At 61.0% G+C, this 18,101-nt stretch overlaps 1 protein-coding gene, 1 long non-coding RNA gene and 1 other non-coding gene across 6 annotated transcripts in view; 1 reads left to right on the top strand and 2 right to left on the bottom strand.

Annotated features, from left to right (window-relative positions):
• Positions 1 to 410: 410 nt before the first annotated feature.
• On the bottom strand, positions 411 to 983 carry LOC116542909. Its single transcript, XR_004265405.1, has 2 exons — positions 760 to 983; positions 411 to 533 (listed from the first exon to the last, which is right to left on the bottom strand). It is a non-coding gene; the product is annotated as an uncharacterized LOC116542909 (long non-coding RNA).
• Positions 640 to 722, bottom strand: LOC116542960. The gene has a single exon (XR_004265421.1). It is a non-coding gene; the product is annotated as a small nucleolar RNA SNORD60 (small nucleolar RNA).
• A 369-nt stretch (positions 984 to 1,352) lies between the features above and the next one.
• Positions 1,353 to 18,101, top strand: part of TRAF7 (TNF receptor associated factor 7) — a 19,523-nt gene continuing 2,774 nt past the window's right edge. The window contains exons 1-15 of one of the 4 annotated variants that reach the window (XM_032268118.1): positions 1,353 to 1,469; positions 8,374 to 8,492; positions 8,730 to 8,787; positions 10,965 to 11,056; positions 13,510 to 13,626; positions 14,129 to 14,221; positions 14,438 to 14,471; positions 15,043 to 15,226; positions 15,316 to 15,450; positions 15,980 to 16,197; positions 16,279 to 16,352; positions 16,573 to 16,621; positions 16,704 to 16,831; positions 17,062 to 17,144; positions 17,931 to 17,970. In XM_032268118.1, coding sequence (XP_032124009.1) covers positions 8,412 to 8,492; positions 8,730 to 8,787; positions 10,965 to 11,056; positions 13,510 to 13,626; positions 14,129 to 14,221; positions 14,438 to 14,471; positions 15,043 to 15,226; positions 15,316 to 15,450; positions 15,980 to 16,197; positions 16,279 to 16,352; positions 16,573 to 16,621; positions 16,704 to 16,831; positions 17,062 to 17,144; positions 17,931 to 17,970 — 1,386 coding nt within the window. In that variant the 5' untranslated portion in view covers positions 1,353 to 1,469; positions 8,374 to 8,411. Of the gene's footprint in view, positions 1,470 to 8,373; positions 8,493 to 8,691; positions 8,788 to 10,964; positions 11,057 to 13,509; positions 13,627 to 14,128; positions 14,222 to 14,437; positions 14,472 to 15,042; positions 15,227 to 15,315; positions 15,451 to 15,979; positions 16,198 to 16,278; positions 16,353 to 16,572; positions 16,622 to 16,703; positions 16,832 to 17,061; positions 17,145 to 17,930; positions 17,971 to 18,101 lie in introns of those variants that run through there. The other 3 variants (XM_032268119.1, XM_032268120.1, XM_032268121.1) reach the window with 3 other exon arrangements.

The raw sequence follows: 18,101 nt of genomic DNA, 5'->3' as shown, positions 1-18,101 counted from the left end.
TGTTCTGTAATCCCAGCACTTCAGGAGGCTGAGGCGGGTGGATCACCTGAGGTCGGAAAATTGAGACCAGCCTAACATGGAGAAACCCAGTCTCTATGAAAAATACAAAATTAACTGTGTGTGATGACTGTAGTCCCAATTACTTGGGAGGCTGAGGCAGGAAAATCATTTGAATCTGGGAGGCGGAAGTCGCCCCATTGCACTCCAGCCTGGGCAACAAGAGCGGAACTCCGTCTCAAAACAAAAAAAACCACAGGCAGAAACGGAGAAGGCAATCCCAAGAGTTGTGAAGTCACTGGTAACATGACTTCCGTTTTCATGTCTCTACACTTTCCCAAGATTGCCAGTGGAAGAGCCAGACCCCTGGGGTGCAAGCATAGGGATTTAAAGACGTTGGAGAGAAAACTCAATCAACTCACTGCCTTTGTTTTATTGCTAAGTACTTCAGATAAACACAGCGCCCACCTTACCACTAGGCCCTCCGGACTGAGGTTTACTTAGGTTCAAAATTTGCAGCCGGCTCACGATGAAACCTGAAAGTAAGACAGCGCCAAAATGTAGACATGAGTCCCCACTCTCCCGTTTCGGGCAACACCCGTTTCCATTCCCAGCCCCTCCCCAACAGGATTGCGCACTCCCAAGCCTCAGTTTTGCAAAATAATCAGACTGCACATGCAGTTTTCATACGAGGTGTCAGAAGTCAAAGCAGTTCATCACAGGCTCGGAGAATAGGGGAACCCAAGCCTGGCCCAGTCTTACCTGCAAGAAGCTGTGGGTCTGAGATTCAGGAAGTAACGTTTAAACGCTCAGGGACAAAGTGGAGCGTAGGCCAGGGCTGGACGCCCGAGGACCTGGCCAGCCTGCAGCGTTCGGCCGGCCCTCAAAGATACGTTCGTAGCCCATTTCTTCCCTGGTTAGTAGCACATGGTGTAGTCAAACATACAGTCACCACCTCACGCTCGACCCCAAAAGAACGGACACGTGCCAGGCTCAAGCTTTAATAGAAACTGTCCCACCTCTGTGATTGGGCAATTCCTGGCGGAAGTGCCCGCCTTTTATTGCAGCTGATACGCTCCACTTCCTACCGTGTTATTTTCACCAATCGTACCTTGGCATTTCTTTTGGAGGCGGTCTCTCGGACCCAGACCTGAAGCACCTCCCTTATGCAGAGTCCGTGAAGCCTAACCGTGAGTGACGGATAAGTATAACCAATAAGACTTCGATCTGCAACATAGAGTGATTCTGAAGCCGCCAATCCCGCCCTGCGACGACGGGGCCGCCGGAAGTCGTAGTTTTAGAAATGCCGCGCCTGAGGCAGCTGCCCGGGCCCCGAGAGGCTGGGAACTACAAGTCCCGGCGGGCGCAGCGGTCGGGCGCTTCCGGCTCGCTTGTCCCTTTCCCGGCCGGCGGCCGAGGGGGCATCATGAAGCGGGCTGGCGGCGTTGCGGCTCCCAGGTGGCCGCGGGCGGGTGAGTGTCCCCGCGACGCGCCCGGCCCGGGGCTTGCGCCTCGGGGCCGCGCGGTGGGGCGGGATCTGGCGCGTCGAGATCTAGGCGAGGCGAGGGATCGGGCCGGGGGGGGCGGGGCTGAGACGATCGGGGTCCGGGTCCGTGTCGCTGTCCGTCCGCCTGTCGGTTGTCCGTCGCTCGCTCCGTCCTGTCCTCGCGCGTTCTTTACTCATTCCTTCTTCCTGCGTTCCACGAGCCGCCCGCGTGCCATACACTGTTCTGGGCGCTGGAAGACTGCGGAGAACATCGTCCCAGTTCTCCTGAGCTCGGCGTCTGCTGCAGGGTTCCCCAACCTCCGCACCATCGACCACGCGGTCCGGGTCGCTCTTTGCTGCGAGGGGCTGCCCTGAACATTGTAGGATGTGGAGCAGCCTGCCTAGCTCCTGCCCGCTAGATACTAGTAAACACCCCCACTTCCTCAGTTGCGATAACAAAAGTCACCAGGCATTGGCAAATGTCTCCTGCGGGCCAACTCCCCCAGTCCCTGGTCTAGACAGACAGGGTGGAGGGATTGACAATAGACAGAATCATAGGGAGCGGCGGTATATGCTGTGAAAGAAAGAAACAGGGTGCTGAGAAAGTGAGTACTGGCTGGGGGTTGGGACGGCGCTGCCGTTAACCAAAGCCTGGTGGAGAAGCAGCCAGTCCTGGGACGTTGCAGGAGGAGCATTCCAGGCAGAGGGAGCCAGATGTACAAAGGCCTAGGGTGAGAAGGGGCCTGGTGTGCCCCAGCAAGCACTGGCAAGTGGAGAGGTGAAGTCGATGAGGCCAGACCAGGTCCACAGGATGCCTGGCAAGTGGCCTGGAGGAAGAAGTGCTGGAGAGGCACTTCGGATCTAGGTCTGGTAAAGAGCCTTCTGTGTGTGCACCAAAGACTTTGGAGTTCACTGGGGAAGCAGGAGAGAGGTAGGCTAGGGCATCCTCTCCTACTCCCCACAGGGGTCCAGCTGTCAAGGCATCTTTGCCTTGAGCCAGCCCAGAGTGGTCATCTGGGGTTGAGTCTGGAGTCAGCAGGGGCCTGCTGGATCCTACCCTGCTCTCGGAGTGGGGGGCCTCTCACTTGCTGAGGAATTTCATGGTGCCCCAGCCTGTCTGCCCACCTTTCTCACCGCCCCTCCGACCTCTTCCTGGGCACTAGCCCTCCCTAAGGGAGGAGACTCCCTCTTCCTCATTCCTTCTCTTGGGGCCTCTCCCTTCCTAGGCCCCTTCCCTGTGCCTCTGCCTCTCTATTGTGAATATCCTGACTTCACTGCTCTGGGCATTTATAGTTCTCCGGAGAAGCCCTGGGCCCTTTGTCCTGAGGGTGAGCAGTGGTTTGGGCAGCCTGGCCGATGGAGGGCAGAGGCCAGGAGTCGGAACCCCAACTGGATGCCCCAACCTGAGGGTCTCTGATAAAGTGACTTTCTCCGTGGCTCACTGGTGCTGAGTGTCATATTTCTGGAAGTGAATGGAAAAGTTCAGGGCCTTTGGTACTCACCGAAAAGTGCCTGTGGCAGATGGAGTGGCGATTGATGGGGCTCCTGCACATCTGTCTGCCTGTGTCCCCCACCAGGCCCCTAGCTCTTCCTGGGTCAGATTCGTGTTCAGCCATCACACGTCCCCATCCTCCTGCATAGGACCTGGCACCCTGTGGTGGGACTCTCGGCCAGCTGGTTGGGCATAGGAATGAGTGGTTTGGGGAAAGGAAGAAGGTGCAGTTGAAGGACCTGCTGGCCAGGAGACATGGGTAGCCTGGCCTTGGGATGCAGCTGCTCCCCAGCTTGGCATGGGACTGGTTCAGGCGCTGCCGGGGCTCCTGGGTGTGTGGCATCCATGGGGGAAGCAGAAGGAATGGGGCTATGGTCACCGCAACACGGACTGCTGGCTGTGTCCCAGGGTGGCCTCTCCGCCTTCCTCAGTCTCCATGGTCCACTCAGCAGAGCTACCATCTGTGGTGCCTTCACTCTTTTTTTTTGAGACGGAGTCTTGCTCTCTCACCAGGCTGGAGTGCAGTGGTGCGATCTCGGCTTACTGCAACCTCCACTTCCCGGGTTTAAGCAATTCTCAGCTTCAGCCTTCCTAGTAGCTGGAATTACAGGTGTGTGCCACCACGCCTGGCTAGTTTTTGTTTTGTTTTGTTTTGAGACGGAGTCTCGCTCTTTCGCCAGGCTGCAGTGCAGAGGCACAATCTCGGCTCACTGCAACCTCCGTCTCCCAGATTCAAGCGATTCTCCTGCTTCAGCCTCCTGAGTAGCTGGTACTACAGGCGCGCGCCACCGTGCTGGCTACTTTTTTGTGTTTTAGTAGAGATGGGGTTTCACCATGGCCAGGATGTTCTAGATCTCCTGACCTCATGATCCCACCTCGGCCTCCCAAAGTGTTGGGATTATTGGCATGAGCCACTGCGCCTGGCCAATTTTTGTACTAAAAGTAGAGGCAGGGTTTCACCATCTTGGCCAGGCTGGTCTCGAACTCTCGCCTCATGATATACCTACCTTGGCCTCCCAGAGTGCTGAGATTACAGGCCGCCCAGCTGTGCCTTTACTCTTGACGACGGGTGCGTGTTCTCTTGGCTCCTTCCAGACAGGGGTCTGGCTCTACTCCATTCTCTCTCCAGAAGCCTGAGGCCTGGGAGGGTGGCAGCTTGCCCAGACACATAGCTGTGAAGTGGCAGAAGTGGAATCTGAACCCAGCTCTGTCTGAGCCCAGTGCCCGGGGCCTTGTCCATGGTGTCACACCGTCTCCCTGACAGACACCCTGCTGGGTCAGGGAGGGCAGGTAGAGAAGGCCAGCACATGCCCAGGCTGAGAGCTGTTGTGGGACTTCACCAGGCACTCGGTGTGGCGCATGCAGGAGGAACCTGTGGAGAGGGACCCACCAACCCCTTGGCCTTCGATAGATTCCCCCGCCGTCCCCAGCCTTGCTCCCTGGAGGAGGAGGGTGCAGCCAGGTGGGGCAGGTGAAAGGGGAAAGTGGGCACTGGAGGCTGGGGCTGGTCACGTGCACACCCGGACACCCCCAGCTGGAGGAGGCCAGCTGCCTGGAAACTTGGGGTGGAGGTGACCCAACCCTACAGGCACCCAGGTGGGAAGTGGGGGGCAGCCGCACAGAGGCCCAGGACTGAGGGGCATGGGACAGTGTGGGGAAGGAGGTGGCGGTGCAGCTGGCATGAGGGCGCTGGGTGATAGAGTAGGTCTGGTGGTCTCTGACCTCGTGTTCCTGTTGCCGCTTCGGGTCCACATCTGGCTGATGTTTGTGTCAGCTCCCCGCTGCTGCAGGGCAGAAGGAAGGAGGGAGCCTGAGAGACCAAGCCACACAGGAAGCAAATGAGAACACAGCCCAGGACTGGGGCGCATGGGCTGAGCGGGGGCACTGCTGGCCCTTGGCTCTTGGGCAAAGCTCATGACCTGTTTCCGAGAGTCTGAGGCCCACGTGATTTGTATCAGAATCAGAAACACTCCCCAGCTCAGCGGGCTGAAGCTGGGTCTCTTCCTGTGCCCCAGAATACTCTCCCCACTCCGGATGCCAGTAGCCTCGTCCTCCAGGAAGCCCTCTGTACTTCACCCGGACTGGGCCAGCCAGGTCCCCACACAATAGATAGCAGTGAGATAGGGAAAAAAAGGACTGAGAGATGTTGCCAGCTCCCAAGGAGCTGGAGGGGCAACAAAACGCACCCTTACTGTGAAGTCAGGGTAAAACCTTGGCTGAGCTGGGGGGACCCCCTCCCTGCAGCAGAGGGAGCTGTGGATACTGGATAGGCTTGGCCAGGGCAAGACAGGCTTGGAGGCTGGGTGGATGCAGTAGAGACAGAGCTGGGGGAGGAGTTCAGAGGCCTCTGCAGAGCTGGGGCTGTGGGTGTGGTGGGCAGGGACAGGCGAGGGGGGCGAGGTCCTGGGCCTCGGTGCTAAGAGGGAAGGGAGGTCGGAGCTGACCTCAGACCAGGGCCTGCTGGGGTTCTGAGGAGATTCTGAGGACCAAGGCAGGCAGAGGCCAGGGACACCCCAGGGGCCTTCGACGTCACACCCTGCCTATTTGGGATGGAAAAAGCGTTCTAAGGGACGGCAGGGAACAGCCGCGGAAGTGCGTGTGGCTTTGCTATAGCAACCAGGACTGTTTCTACAGAATTTAGCGGCCTGGGCTTGGGCCAGGGGGCCGAGGCAGGGGCCAGGCTGGGGCGGGCAGTCTGTGGGTGCCCTGGGTGGGCTCCGTGATGCCAGGGGCCGTGCTCAGAGCTCTGGCTGCAATCCAGCCATATACAGTCCTGTGGCAGACCAGGCAGAGACTTCTGGAACCATCCCAGGCACTTCCCAGGGCAGTGGTAGGCCTGATGGGCACACCCACCCCCTGCTGGGTTCACACACCCCACCTGCTAGAGGAGCTACTTTAAGGCCAGGTCTGGCTCCAGCAGGGAGCTGCATCTGGAACCCCCAATTCCTCCACTCAGCAGGGCCCCCCAGGGCTGCTGCCAAGTGGGCAGTGACCCCTGACTCAGACCCCCTCCAGGTGTGTCTCTGGGGATAGGGGTGGGGGTTCACATCCCACATGCCCCCAGGGCAATGCCCCAGCAGAGCCCTCCAAGCCCAGCTTGGGGGTTGTTGGGGAGGGCTCCTGGGGGATTTGCTGAAGCGGGTCTGGGGTGGAGGCAGAGAGGGACTGAAGAAGACCTCCAATTCCTTACTGCACAGTGGGTGCTTCCAGGGCCCCGGGAACCCCTCCTGTGTGGATGTGGGGTGGACAAAGACCCTGGGCCTGAATCCCAGGCTCAGGTGAGGTCAGGGAGGGGCTGCCCTGCATTGGCCCAGGGTGGAGGGGACGGTGGGAGACCAATCCTGTCCCTCCCCTCCGCACAGTGCTGCCCCACGCACCTCATCCCTGAGGTCACAGAGCACTGGCCTTCCCCAGGTGGATGCTGTGCTTCCTTAAGCACTTCTCTCTTTCAAAGATCAAATCCCCTTGGAGCATCCAGCATGGGTTCCGTTGGAGAGGCAGGTGGTGTGGGCAGGACGCGGTCCTCAGGCAGACTTGGTGGGGACCTGGAAGGGAGAGGAAGGGGGGCGGATGGGGAAACCCCTGTCTCCACATCCAGCTGCCCCTCATGGCTTTTCCCAGTTTGGAAAGAGGCTGCTTGTATGAAACACACCCCCACTTCCCCAGCACTGGGAACTGGAGGGCAGAGAGGCCAAAGAACCAGAGGGGAATTCGCACTCTGGTTGACAGCTTCCTGCCCAGCCAGCCGACAGCCTCAATGACTGTGGGGTGGGAAAAGAGGTGCTTCCTGGGGTGGAGGGGCCAGGGCACCCCCCCAGGACAGCATCCAAGCCATTGGGGCATTCTGAGCTATAGTGCTTTCTAGTTGTGGCCTGAGGGATCCTCTCCCTGCTGGGGAAACTGGTATTGCAAAACCCAGCCCCTGGGCACTGGGATGAGAGGAGGCCTCTGGCATCCTGCTTAATTCAGAGGTGGAGGGGGATGGATCTTGCCTTAGGGCGGGACACAGAAGTTCTTCGCTGGTCTCCTGCCCAGCGTCCTGCCCACCTCCGTGTCCCTAACTGGGGCTGAACACTGAACCCGAGTGAACTGGAAAGCAGCCTCCCATGCAGTGCGGCCCCTTCCTCCATCCCCCTCCCTCCTTCCCGCTCAGCTGGTACTCAGTGGGGTCTTGTGCCCCCCCCCCCCAACAGGTCCTGTGGTGGTGTCTCCCTCCGTGGCCCAGTTGCTGTAGGCCAGCTGGGACTTTCTGACTGATTTGCGCGTGGCCCTGCATGCCTTTCTGTTCACTTCACTTCAGAGTGAGGGACAAGACACTTGCTCTCCCAGACTGTGAGACTGTGAGCAACAGGCACTGGGGCCAGCCCAGCCTGTTGGGGGGAGTGCCTGCTAGGGTCCTGGCCACCTGGGCCCCAGGCAGGTGTCACTGGCAGGGCTCGAAGCTGGCCCTGGGGCCCTGGAAGCTTGCAGTGCAGCTAGCGGATGGGTTTGTAAATTGTAGGTCAGTGTCTCCTAGTGGCTGCGGGTAATCCCCTCCCTGCTCCCGTGGGGCAGGAGCCAACCTGGAGCTCCTAGAAGGGTTGAACCTCCCGTGTGGAGTCACAGAGCCCTGCAGTTCAGGCTGTCTGGGCCTCATCCCAGCTGGGATGGGTGGGGTCCTTCGCAGCCAAGGGTGATTCCTGCATGCCTTCTCCCTGCCTCCAGCCCCTAAGCCTCCATTCCCCTCCTCCCCAGCTCCCTGGGACTGTGGGTGACCTTCACAGGTTCCAGGGGCAGGCCCGCCTCTCACCTATGTTTTCCTCCGTGCACGCAGCTTGTGCGGAGTTGGGCTCCAGTGACTTCACCTTGCAGGTTCTTTCTCTAGGGTGTGGCCGGTGTCTCTCCATCCGCAGCCTGGTGCTGGCTGGGTCGTGACCACGCCTGCCGTGGCAGGAAACACATTCATCTTGTCTTAGCTGGTCCCCAAGTGACTGGGTCCTGCCATGTAGGCCGTACCCCGGGCCTATCCACCAAGGCCCAGCCTTGGCCACAGGGACATTCGGCCTGGAAATGACTGGCTGTGACTTAGGACCCAGAAGAGTAGAGAGAGCCAGGCAGGGGTCCTTCCACCTCAGAGGCAGAGCTGGGTGGGCTCTTCAGGAGTTCAGAAGGGCTAAGCCTGGAGGGATAGTGACACAGCCGGGTGGCCATCCGGGACTGCGCATACCCAGGGTGTGTGGGGGCCAAAGCGCCTTTGCCTTCCATAGGCCTGCCCCAGCTGGTGCTGGTTGGGGAAGGTGCTGGTGGGGGAAGGCGGCTGCGGCGGCCCGAGGCAGGTCTGCACACCTGCAGCAGCCCAGCTGGCTCTTGGGGGCCTAGGCTTCATCTCTCAGGCCCCTCATCTGTGCTCCACCCACAGGAGATGCTGCCCAAGGACCCTAGATGTTTCTTTAGAGCATGAGCTCGGGCAAGAGTGCCCGCTACAATCGCTTCTCCGGGGGGTCCACCAACCTCCCCACCCAAGACATCACCACCGGGGTAAGGGTCTGCCTCTCTGCATGCCCAGCATCCATAGGGACCTGGTGCTGCCTGCAGAGCTCCCAGTACAAGCCCCTTGCTAGCTCGGGTCTTGGGGAACGGTGCTGTGTGTGTGTTGCCCGGGCATGTGAGTGCCACACGGAGTGGCCTGGTCACGTGTTAAGCATGTGAGTGGGGTTCACATGTGCGTGTCCTTCTGTCTGGGGACGAGGCCAGGTCTCCCCCTTCTCCCTCTAGACCAGAATGGAAACGACCTTCGGACCCACCTTTTCGGCCGTCACCACCATCACAAAAGGTGAGCCCTTAAGCCAAGGCCAGCCCAGGCTGGGAATAACTAGGGCACTCCTACACCCACCCTGCGAAGGCCTGAAGGGCACTTCCTGGTGGGCTGGTGTTGGGCGTCGGCAGCCTAATGCCCCAGCCTCTGTTTCTCAACAGCCTCTCGGCCCTGGGCCTCCCGGCTGGACAGGAGCCGGACATCCAGCTCCTTGCGCCTCGTGACTGTGCTGTGCCCTCTTCCCCTGCCCTCTTTGTCCCTTCCAGGGAGGCTGCCCTGACATCCCCAGCACCACCACACAACCCTGTCCTTGTCACGGTCCCAGGCTCCTGGCCAGCCTCCAAAGGTCCTGTGTGCCCAGGGGTCCTCTCTGGAGTTTGGCCCTAGGACTTCAGTACCAGTGCTGCACTTGCTAAATATTCATAGGATCTCTAGAGGAACAAAGAATAGAAAAAATATATATATTCATAGGAAAGGAGAGAGTGGAAGAGGCCCGCACATCTGTTGTCTTTTTTTTTTTTTGAGATGAGTGTCACTCTGTCACCCAGGCTGGAGTGCAGTGGTGTCATCTCAGCTCACTGCAACCTGCGCCTCCCGGGATCAAACCACCCTCCCATCTTAGCCTCCCACGTAGCTGGGACCGCAGGCACCACCACACCTGGCTAAGTAATTTTTGGTAGAGATGAGGTGTCGCCATGTTGCCCAAGATGGTCTCAAATTCCTGTGCTCAAGTGATCCTCCTGCCTCGGCCTCCCAAAGTGCTGGAATTACAGGCATCAGCCACCAAGCCAAGCCCAGTAAATCTTCACCTGCACATGACCGCTGGGCAGGGTACACAATGGAAACCTGAAGCTTCCCTGCCCTGCTCCACAGTCCTACCCCTTAAGAACCAGCGTGCTGCACTTTGAACCCCAGCACTAAGCTCAGGGAGGCCACGAGGATGTGGCAGTGCAGAGGTGGCCTCCTTCCCGGGGGGCAGGGCGGGGGCTCTGGGGTGACTTTGTTCTCTCTCCTTTCTGGCACTCTGCCCTTTGCAGAAACACACCAGTGGCTAATTAGCTTTTTAATTGCTTTCCCGTGGTTTCCTCTGATAAACCTGGCCATGGAGTCACAGGGCCGCCAAGGACACCTGTTCACACCAGCACCTCTTAGGTGCTGGTGACCCCTCGGGGCTCTACAAGGGCCCTCTTTTTTTTTCTTGGATGGTTCCTTTGGAGGAAAAAATAAATGTCACCCCTAATTCCACCCCCCAAGAAATGGTGCCTTAATTTTTTATCTACCTTCACAAACCCCTTGGCCACTTTCACATGGTGGAAGGCGCCCAGGATGGGGAATGGCATAGCTGCTGCACCTGGCCCCTTGGCAGCAGGGATGGGCAAAACCAGGCAGCAGGGTGCCCACAGGTGCCCAGTCACAGGGCAGCCTCTTAAGGCCTCAATCTCAAGCCCACGACTGGTTGTGACATCTGAGCCTGGCTGGTCCTGAGGCCAGGAGGTGGCTCTCTCTGGCTCCCACGTAGACTGACCAGCCCTTCCCAGGGCAGCCCTGCCCTCTGGCCCTGGCCAAGCTGGGGTGACATGTGGGCAAGAGGAGGGAGGGCACCTCAGCTCCTGCCCCAGAGGAGGCCACCAAGGCTAGGGCCCCTTCCTGGTCCTGGCTGTGCCAGAGACACCAGGATGCAGTCCCAGCCCTTTCCCATACCAGCCCAACACCTCAGCCTCAGCTTCCTCCTCTGTAAGTGGAGGCTGTCAGAGAACTCACCTGTTAGAGACACCTTGAGAGTCAAATGAAATGGCACCTCCGGCTGCTGCCAGGCGGCCTTCAGAGTGATGGCTTGGTGTCAGCCATGGGCCTCAGCTGGCTCTGGCTGGGGTGTGGGGGAGCTTGTAGAGGCCCTTCTGAAAGAAGACCCTGCCCAGGGTAGGCAGGGCAGGGGCAGGGGCAGGGCCTGCCGGGCTCAGCGCTGGGACTGTCCAGGTGTAGGCTGACCCCAGCGGCCACGCTCCAGGCGCTGGTTTGACCTTGGGAGGGAACCGAAGCTTCCCTGCATCATCCCTGCATGGCTTCCTGCCTGCCTGGCCCTGGGGAGGGCTGTGAGCTACGGGGGTCCACAGGGCTGGGTGTCCAATACGGGCTCCACCTCCCCCACATCTTCAGAGAGAGACCCCTCAGGCGCCAGCCCTCTTGCCTTGCAGCCGACGGGACCAACACCTATAAGCAGCACTGCAGGACACCTTCCTCCTCCAGCACCCTTGCCTACTCGCCACGGGACGAGGAGGACAGCATGGTAGGTCCCCTGAAGGAGCTGGTGTGAGCCTCGGCCTCCCTCCTGGGGGACCGGGTCCCAGGAAGAGCTGACAGTGAGCTGGTGAGGCAGAGGGGAGGAACAGCACCTGTGGATTCCCTGAGGCCTTACCATCCATGACGAGTCTGTGAGAAAAGGGTCTCCCGGGGCTGGACCGTGGGTGGCAGAAGGCAGCCAGTAAGAGCAGCTGGGCCCGAGGGTGTGGCACCTGCAGGCCAGGATGAGGCATGTTTGACTCCATCTTAAGGGAGGTGGGAGCCACAGAAGGTTCAATCAGGAGAGTAACACAATAAAACAAATGCTGTGAAAGCTTGCTCTGGGCTGGGTAGGGAATGAGTGGGGTTGCTGGGTCGAGGCAGGGTTTTAGGAGGGGTCCTGATGAGAGGAGGGAGAGGAAACGTGTGTGGACCTAAGCTGTGGGGACACCAGAAGCAATGGGGTGGGGGCCGCAGAACCTGTGCTGAGTGCTGGGGGAGCCAGAGAATTCCCCGTTGCTGGCTGTGTGGGGTGCAGAAGGGTTCAGGGCAGTCAGGGACTGGCTGCTGGTGCCTGAGCCCTGTGGCCAGGGTCTCAGTGGCCATTCCCTGCCATCCTGGTCACTGGCACTCATTGCTGGGCTCTGGAGGGCAGGGGCGCCTCTCTCCAGTGACTCAGTCACCAGGTGTGGCAGCCCTGCTGGCCCCCTTTGGACTAAGGCCTCTTCTTTTTTACTTTCTAACAATAACAGGAAAAGTTTTTTTTTGTTTTTTTTTTTAATCATTTTGTTTTTTGAGGCAAAGTCTCGTTCTATCACCCATGCTGGAGTGCAGTGGCGCAATCTCAGCTTGACTGCAACCTCCGCCTCCCAGCTTCAAGTGTTCTCCTGTCTCCGCCTCCTGACTAGCTGGGATCACAGGCGTGCGCCACCATGCCGGGCTAATTTTTGTATTTTTAATAGAGATGGGGTTTCCCCACGTTGGCCAGGCTGGTCTCAAACTCCTGACCTCATGATCCATCCACCTCCGCCTCTCAAAGTGCTGGGATTACAAGGCATGAGCCATCTTGCCTGACCAGAAAAAAAATTTTCAATTAATTGACCAAAGACACCTGTGTGCCAGGCACTGTGCTAGGCCCTGAGGATGAGTTGGGTTTATCTGGGCCCCTTCCCTTGGGTCTCTACCTGCCCCAGTCTCCACGACCCGAAGGCCATGAGTCCGCCACGCCTGTGGTTCCCATAATTGCCTGCTATCCCCATGGGTCACGATGGCTTTAAGGAGGGGCGGGTACCTTCTCTGTTTGCTGTTAGGCCCACACGGGTGGTCCCCCTCCTGCCCTCTCCCCTGCCCCCAGGCCTGGCCGCTGTCAGCCCCTTTGCCCAGGATGGTGGGAGACTCTGGGGTAGTGGTGGGCAGGGCAGGCCAGAGAGAGGGGGTCCCGTGCCAGCTCCTGCTCTGCTGTGACCGCTTGGGCTCCCCCTGCTGCCGTGGGGCCTTGTGACTCACTTCCTCCAACTGCCCCCTGCTCTCCACGTGCTGTTTCCTTGCAGATGGGCCCTTGGGACCTGAAGGGAGGTGGGTACACGGGATATAATGCTCCCTCCGCTGGCCTCAGGACTGGCTCTGCCTCCACCCTCTGTGGGTTTCATACCTAGGCCGCCGGGGAGGGGGCCAGAGGCTCAGCAGAGCAGCGGCAAGCAGTGCTTGGTGGCCCCAGGTGGCTGTGTGCTGGGGCCAGGTCCCTCTGCAGTCAGAGCACTAGGAGAGGAGCCTTGGGCAGCCATGACTCTTGGAAACTTCTGGAGGTTTCCAGGCCAGAGGGGAGGAAGGGGCAGTGCCTGCCCCTCCCCCAGGCTCCCTTGTAGGTGGCTGAGGCAGAAGCAGACACCTGCAGCCCTCACTGCTGCCCTTGGGAGGCTCAGCCGAGGCTCTGTGGGGGCCTGGCCCTGCCTTCCCTCGGAGCCTCCCGGCTGCGCCTGGTGTCCCTGGCCAGCGAGGCCAGACCAGCAGCCAGTCCCGGGGGGACACCAGGAGCCCAGACGCCTCTCCCTGCCAGCCTTCCTGGCCCCTCCATCCCGCGGTCATGGCCTCGGCTGCCCGGGATTGGCTGGTGGAGGTGCCCCCTCTGCGGCCCACATTCCCTCACGGGAAGCAGGAAGCAGCCCGGGTGTGTGGAATTGAATAGCAGGAAGTCTCTCCATTTACACAAAGAGAGGTGGCAGGCCTGAGCGGGCAGCCCAGCACCGGGGCCCAGGCCGCCCAGGCGGGCAGGCAGGGACGCGGGCTGCACCAGCTCCCCATGCTCACCCACGGCCCCTGCGGACGACGAGAGTGCCCGCGGGGAGAGGGGTGGCCCCGGGGGCACCGCTGCCCTCCCGTTTCTGCCGAGCTCAGTCCTGTCCTCCCCACGGCCCTGACCCCACGCAGAGCCCCCTGACTGGTGCCTCTCCCTCTGCGCAGCCCCCCATTAGCACTCCCCGCCGCTCCGACTCCGCCATCTCCGTCCGCTCCCTGCACTCGGAGTCCAGCATGTCCCTGCGCTCCACATTCTCACTGCCGGAGGAGGAGGAGGAGCCGGTAGGTGTGGGGGACTTCCAGGCTGTCACTGCAGCAGTGGCACGGAGGCACCTTCACCTCTGCTGTGCCAGCCCAGCTCATGGAGAGGGTGGCTGGGCCTGCAGTGCTTGCTGGTCCGAGGTGGGGACTCGAGGGACCAGGTCAGGACCCCTGGGCACATTCTCCCACTCCCCCTTCTCAGTGCTGCCCGGGAACTGGCAGTGGGAAGTATGGGGCTCCAGCTGGGCCCTTTCCATTCTCACCCCAGGAAGGAGGTGGGTGAGGATATGTGAGACTGATCGGCTGGACTCACCCTCCTGGGTTGCGCCCTGCCTCTGGGGTCACAGGCCTTGCTCTCCCTCCTAGGCCCTGATCAAGCCCCCCAGATCTAAGCTGGCTTCTCTCAGGATGTGCCCGCATCCCCAGAGGACAGCCGGGCCTGGATAGGAGAGCCTGGGTGCTGGGTGGTGGCGGAGCTGAGGGTGGCCTCCTGCCATTGCCTGCCTTTCCTGCTCGGTTCCAGGAGCCACTGGTGTTTGCAGAGCAGCCCTCGGTGAAGCTGTGCTGTCAGCTCTGCTGCAGCGTCTTCAAAGACCCCGTGATCACCACGTGTGGGGTGAGCCCGCCATCCTTCCCAGCCCCCATGCTGTGGAGGCCCCCTCAGGGCTCTCAGGGGCCGGTGCCGCTGTCCCCTGACCTGTGGAACTTGGGCGAAGCCTGGTCTGACTGCACTGGGCTTAGGGAACAGTGAGGCCTGTGGCTGCCGTGGCCGTGGACTTGGGGAAAAAGAGAACCTTGCAGCCGCCCTCAAGTCTTCCCTTTGCCCCCACAGCACACGTTCTGTAGAAGATGTGCCTTGAAGTCAGGTAGGCTCGTGCCCCGGCCCAGGCCTGCCAGTGACCAGGCCCATGGCTGCCAAGCAGAGGCGGGCAGCTTCTCCCTTGTCCTCTGCACTGCATCTGGACCTCTTTGGCCTCTGCTGGGGTTGGGATGGGGCTGCAGCAGTCCCGGGGGCGCTCGGGCTGAGGCTCGGGACCTCCAGGAGCAGGGTGGGGCCACCCCAAACTCGGAGACCCCGCAGTGGGTGTGGGCCGGCGCTCCTCAGACAAGGGCTGGCGCTCCCTGGGGAAGCCGTTCTCACTGGTGAGGCTGTCGACCTCCCTTGCCGTGCCGGCTCCTGCCTCTCCACCCTCTGCCCTCTGCCCTCTTGGCCCCTACCCCACGCTTTTCCAGGCACATCTGAGACTGTCACAGGTGACACTCCTTCATCACCTGCTGCTCTTTCTTGGTGGCCCAGCTGTGCCCCCATACCCATGTTGTGTGCCTCAGAGGGGCAGATGGACAGGAGATCTGGCCGCCGCTAGAGGCGCGTGCCCACCTGGGTGAGGGAGCGTGTTCCAGGCAGGCCTTGGGGGTCAGCATAACCTCCTCCCACAGAGAAGTGTCCCGTGGACAACGTCAAGCTGACTGTGGTGGTGAACAACATCGCGGTGGCCGAGCAGATCGGAGAGCTCTTCATCCACTGCCGGCACGGCTGCCGGGTGGCGGGCAGTGGGAAGCCCCCCATCTTTGAAGTGGACCCCCGAGGGTGCCCCTTCACCATCAAGCTCAGTGCCCGGAAGTAAGTGCCCCTCCCTGCCACCTTTGCCTCCCTGGGGGCTGCCTCTTGGGGCTCTGGCTCAGGCCTCCCTGCGTTCCGCCCTGGCACAGGGACCACGAGGGCAGCTGTGACTACAGGCCCGTGCGGTGCCCCAACAACCCCAGCTGCCCCCCACTGCTCAAGATGAATCTGGAGGCCCACCTCAAGGAGTGCGAGCACATCAAGTGTCCCCACTCCAAGTACGGGTGAGTGGGGAGCAGGCAGGGGCGGGCAGGCTCCCTCCACATGGTCCCGGGGAGGTGGGTCGGAGCCAGGGCCACGCCGGGGTCTGTCATCCTCCAGGAGGCTCAGGAGCCCAGCAGGGGCCCAAGCGTCCGGGAAGGCAGGCATGGGTGCTCCCACAGCCAGCCCAGCAGGGTCGGATTTGAGCAAATGCTGGGGTTGAGAGCTTTGGAGAGGGACAGGGGGTGGGAAGAGAGGTAGAGGCCCAGTTCTTGAGGGCAGGGAGGCTGCCGAGGGGCGTGGGTTTTATCCTCAGGGAGGGAGGACCCCTTGAAGAGCTCTGCAGGGGTGGCGTGATAGGACCTCGCTTGTGAAGCAGCCCGGGGGTGGTTGGGCATGGAGGAGAGGCAGGAAGGCAGGTGTGGGTAGGGGCCTCTGGACCTGGGGTGCAGCGGCCACAGGGCTGGAGCACTCGAAGGGGATTCTTGGGGATGGGGAGGTATTGGTAGGGACCGCCAGGCAGGCAGGTGGGCAGCTTTCCTGTCCCCACAGGTGCACGTTCATTGGGAACCAGGACACTTACGAGACCCACCTGGAGACTTGCCGCTTCGAGGGCCTGAAGGAGTTCCTGCAGCAGACGGACGACCGCTTCCACGAGATGCACGTGGCGCTGGCTCAGAAGGACCAGGAGATTGCCTTCCTGCGCTCCATGCTGGGCAAGCTCTCAGAGAAGATTGACCAGCTGGAGAAGAGCCTGGAGCTCAAGTTTGGTAAGGGTGGGCACCGGGGCAGGTGGGGGCCTGGCCACTGCTCTGGGCACCAGTGACGCCCCCTCTCCTCCTGCTACTCAGATGTCCTGGACGAAAACCAGAGCAAGCTCAGTGAGGACCTCATGGAGTTCCGGCGGGATGCGTCCATGTTGAACGTGAGTGGGAGGGGCTTCAGGGGCTGGATTGTGCGACCCCTGGAGGCTGGCAGCCCCAGCAGGAAGGCTTCCCCTGGCCTTGGGCCCACTATTCAGGATCAGGGGTCTGAGTGTGACAGGGGCTGCTACTGCCCCTGCCCACCCCTGGCACAGAGCAGCAGGGACAGAGGGGCTGCACTGGCCCCGCAGCAGCCCCGCCCACCTGCCCTCTGCCCTGCAGGACGAGCTGTCCCACATCAACGCGAGGCTGAACATGGGCATCCTAGGCTGTGAGTATGGGACTGCCGCGGCTCCCACCCGCCCTCCCCGAGGCCCCCACTGGGTCCTCACCAGCTGCTCCCATCTCTGCAGCCTATGATCCTCAGCAGATCTTCAAGTGCAAAGGGACCTTTGTGGGCCACCAGGGCCCTGTGTGGTGTCTCTGCGTCTACTCCATGGGTGACCTGCTCTTCAGTGGCTCCTCTGACAAGACCATCAAGGTGGGCAAGGTCCTACCTCAGTCTCTGCAGCCTGGCCAGGCTGGGTACTGCTGCATACCTGGCACTGCCAGCCTGCCTATCTATGGGTGGGACCTTTTCCTGGGCGGGCTTTCTCCCATGGTGGGGGGCCTTCTTTCCTATAGGCAGGGCTCCCTTACTCATTCCTGCCATGCTGCCTTTTGGCACTGGGCTGACCTTCCTGGGACCCACTGTGGCCTTGGTCCCTGCAGGTGTGGGACACATGTACCACCTACAAGTGCCAGAAGACACTGGAGGGCCATGATGGCATCGTGCTGGCTCTCTGCATCCAAGGGTGAGTCCAGGCACGTGTGTGACCAGTGACCCTCAGGACAGGAGACACAGTGCTGCCACCCCAGGGGCCATGAGCCTCGAGCTGGAGCCTGTGTAGCTATGTGTGTGCCCCACCTGTAGGGCGCCCTCCCCTCAAAGCAGTGCTGGCTCCCTGGGTAGCAGTGTGTGGGCCCCTGTGTGGCCTGCACCATCTCCAAAGTGGTGCATTCCGATACGTGGATGAACGCAGCCAGTCTTCCAGCAGAGCCTTGCCCTGGCCCGGTGCACCTTGGGCAGCCAGGTGATGGGTGGGACCTTAGGAGGCGAAGGCAGGAAGGAGCTGAGCTGTCCTCGGCCTGCAGTCAGAGCCCTGGGCACAGGGACCTCGGAGTACCTACCTCAGCCACCTTTTTGCCTCCAGGGTGGCCTGTCTGCTTCCTGCCTCCTGCCTCACATTGTGAGGCTTTGTGGGAGCGAGCAAATGTGTGTGTGTGAGAGACGCTCTCAGGAGGCGGCAGCTTGGCTGCCAGCACCCGGCTCCAGGACTGACTCAGTGCTAATGGGCGGGTAATTACCTCCCGGCTCGCTGTCAGATGCTTTCCAGGCAGGCATCAGGGGCTGGCCCACCCCTCCCAAGGTTCCTATGTGGAGACTGGAAACAGGCTGGGGCTTAGGGACACAGCAGTGGCCTTGGCCCTGGGCCATGCTGCTGGGTCCTGATGGTTGGCACGAAGCTCAGGCCTGGCCAAGGAGGCGTCAGCAGGGACACAGCTTCTCCCACCTTGACGAGTTGTCTCTGCTTCCCCAGGTGCAAACTCTACAGCGGCTCTGCAGACTGCACCATCATTGTGAGTGGGGCCTGCAGGCAGGGGAGGTGGGAGGCGGCCCAGGCCTGCCCAGTATGTGGGTGCCCCAGGGACCTGTTTCTTCCCATCTGGGCTCTGGGCTCCAGACTCCAGGTGGCAGGGCTTGGTGCCCT

Source organism: Sapajus apella, unplaced genomic scaffold (genome assembly GCF_009761245.1).
Source record: "Sapajus apella isolate SASKATOON/1434 unplaced genomic scaffold, GSC_monkey_1.0 scaffold175, whole genome shotgun sequence".
In the NCBI taxonomy this organism is placed as follows: Eukaryota; Metazoa; Chordata; class Mammalia; order Primates; family Cebidae; genus Sapajus; species Sapajus apella.
The sequence above is the reverse complement of the archived record's forward strand: the minus strand, read 5'-3'. Positions and strand labels throughout refer to the sequence as shown.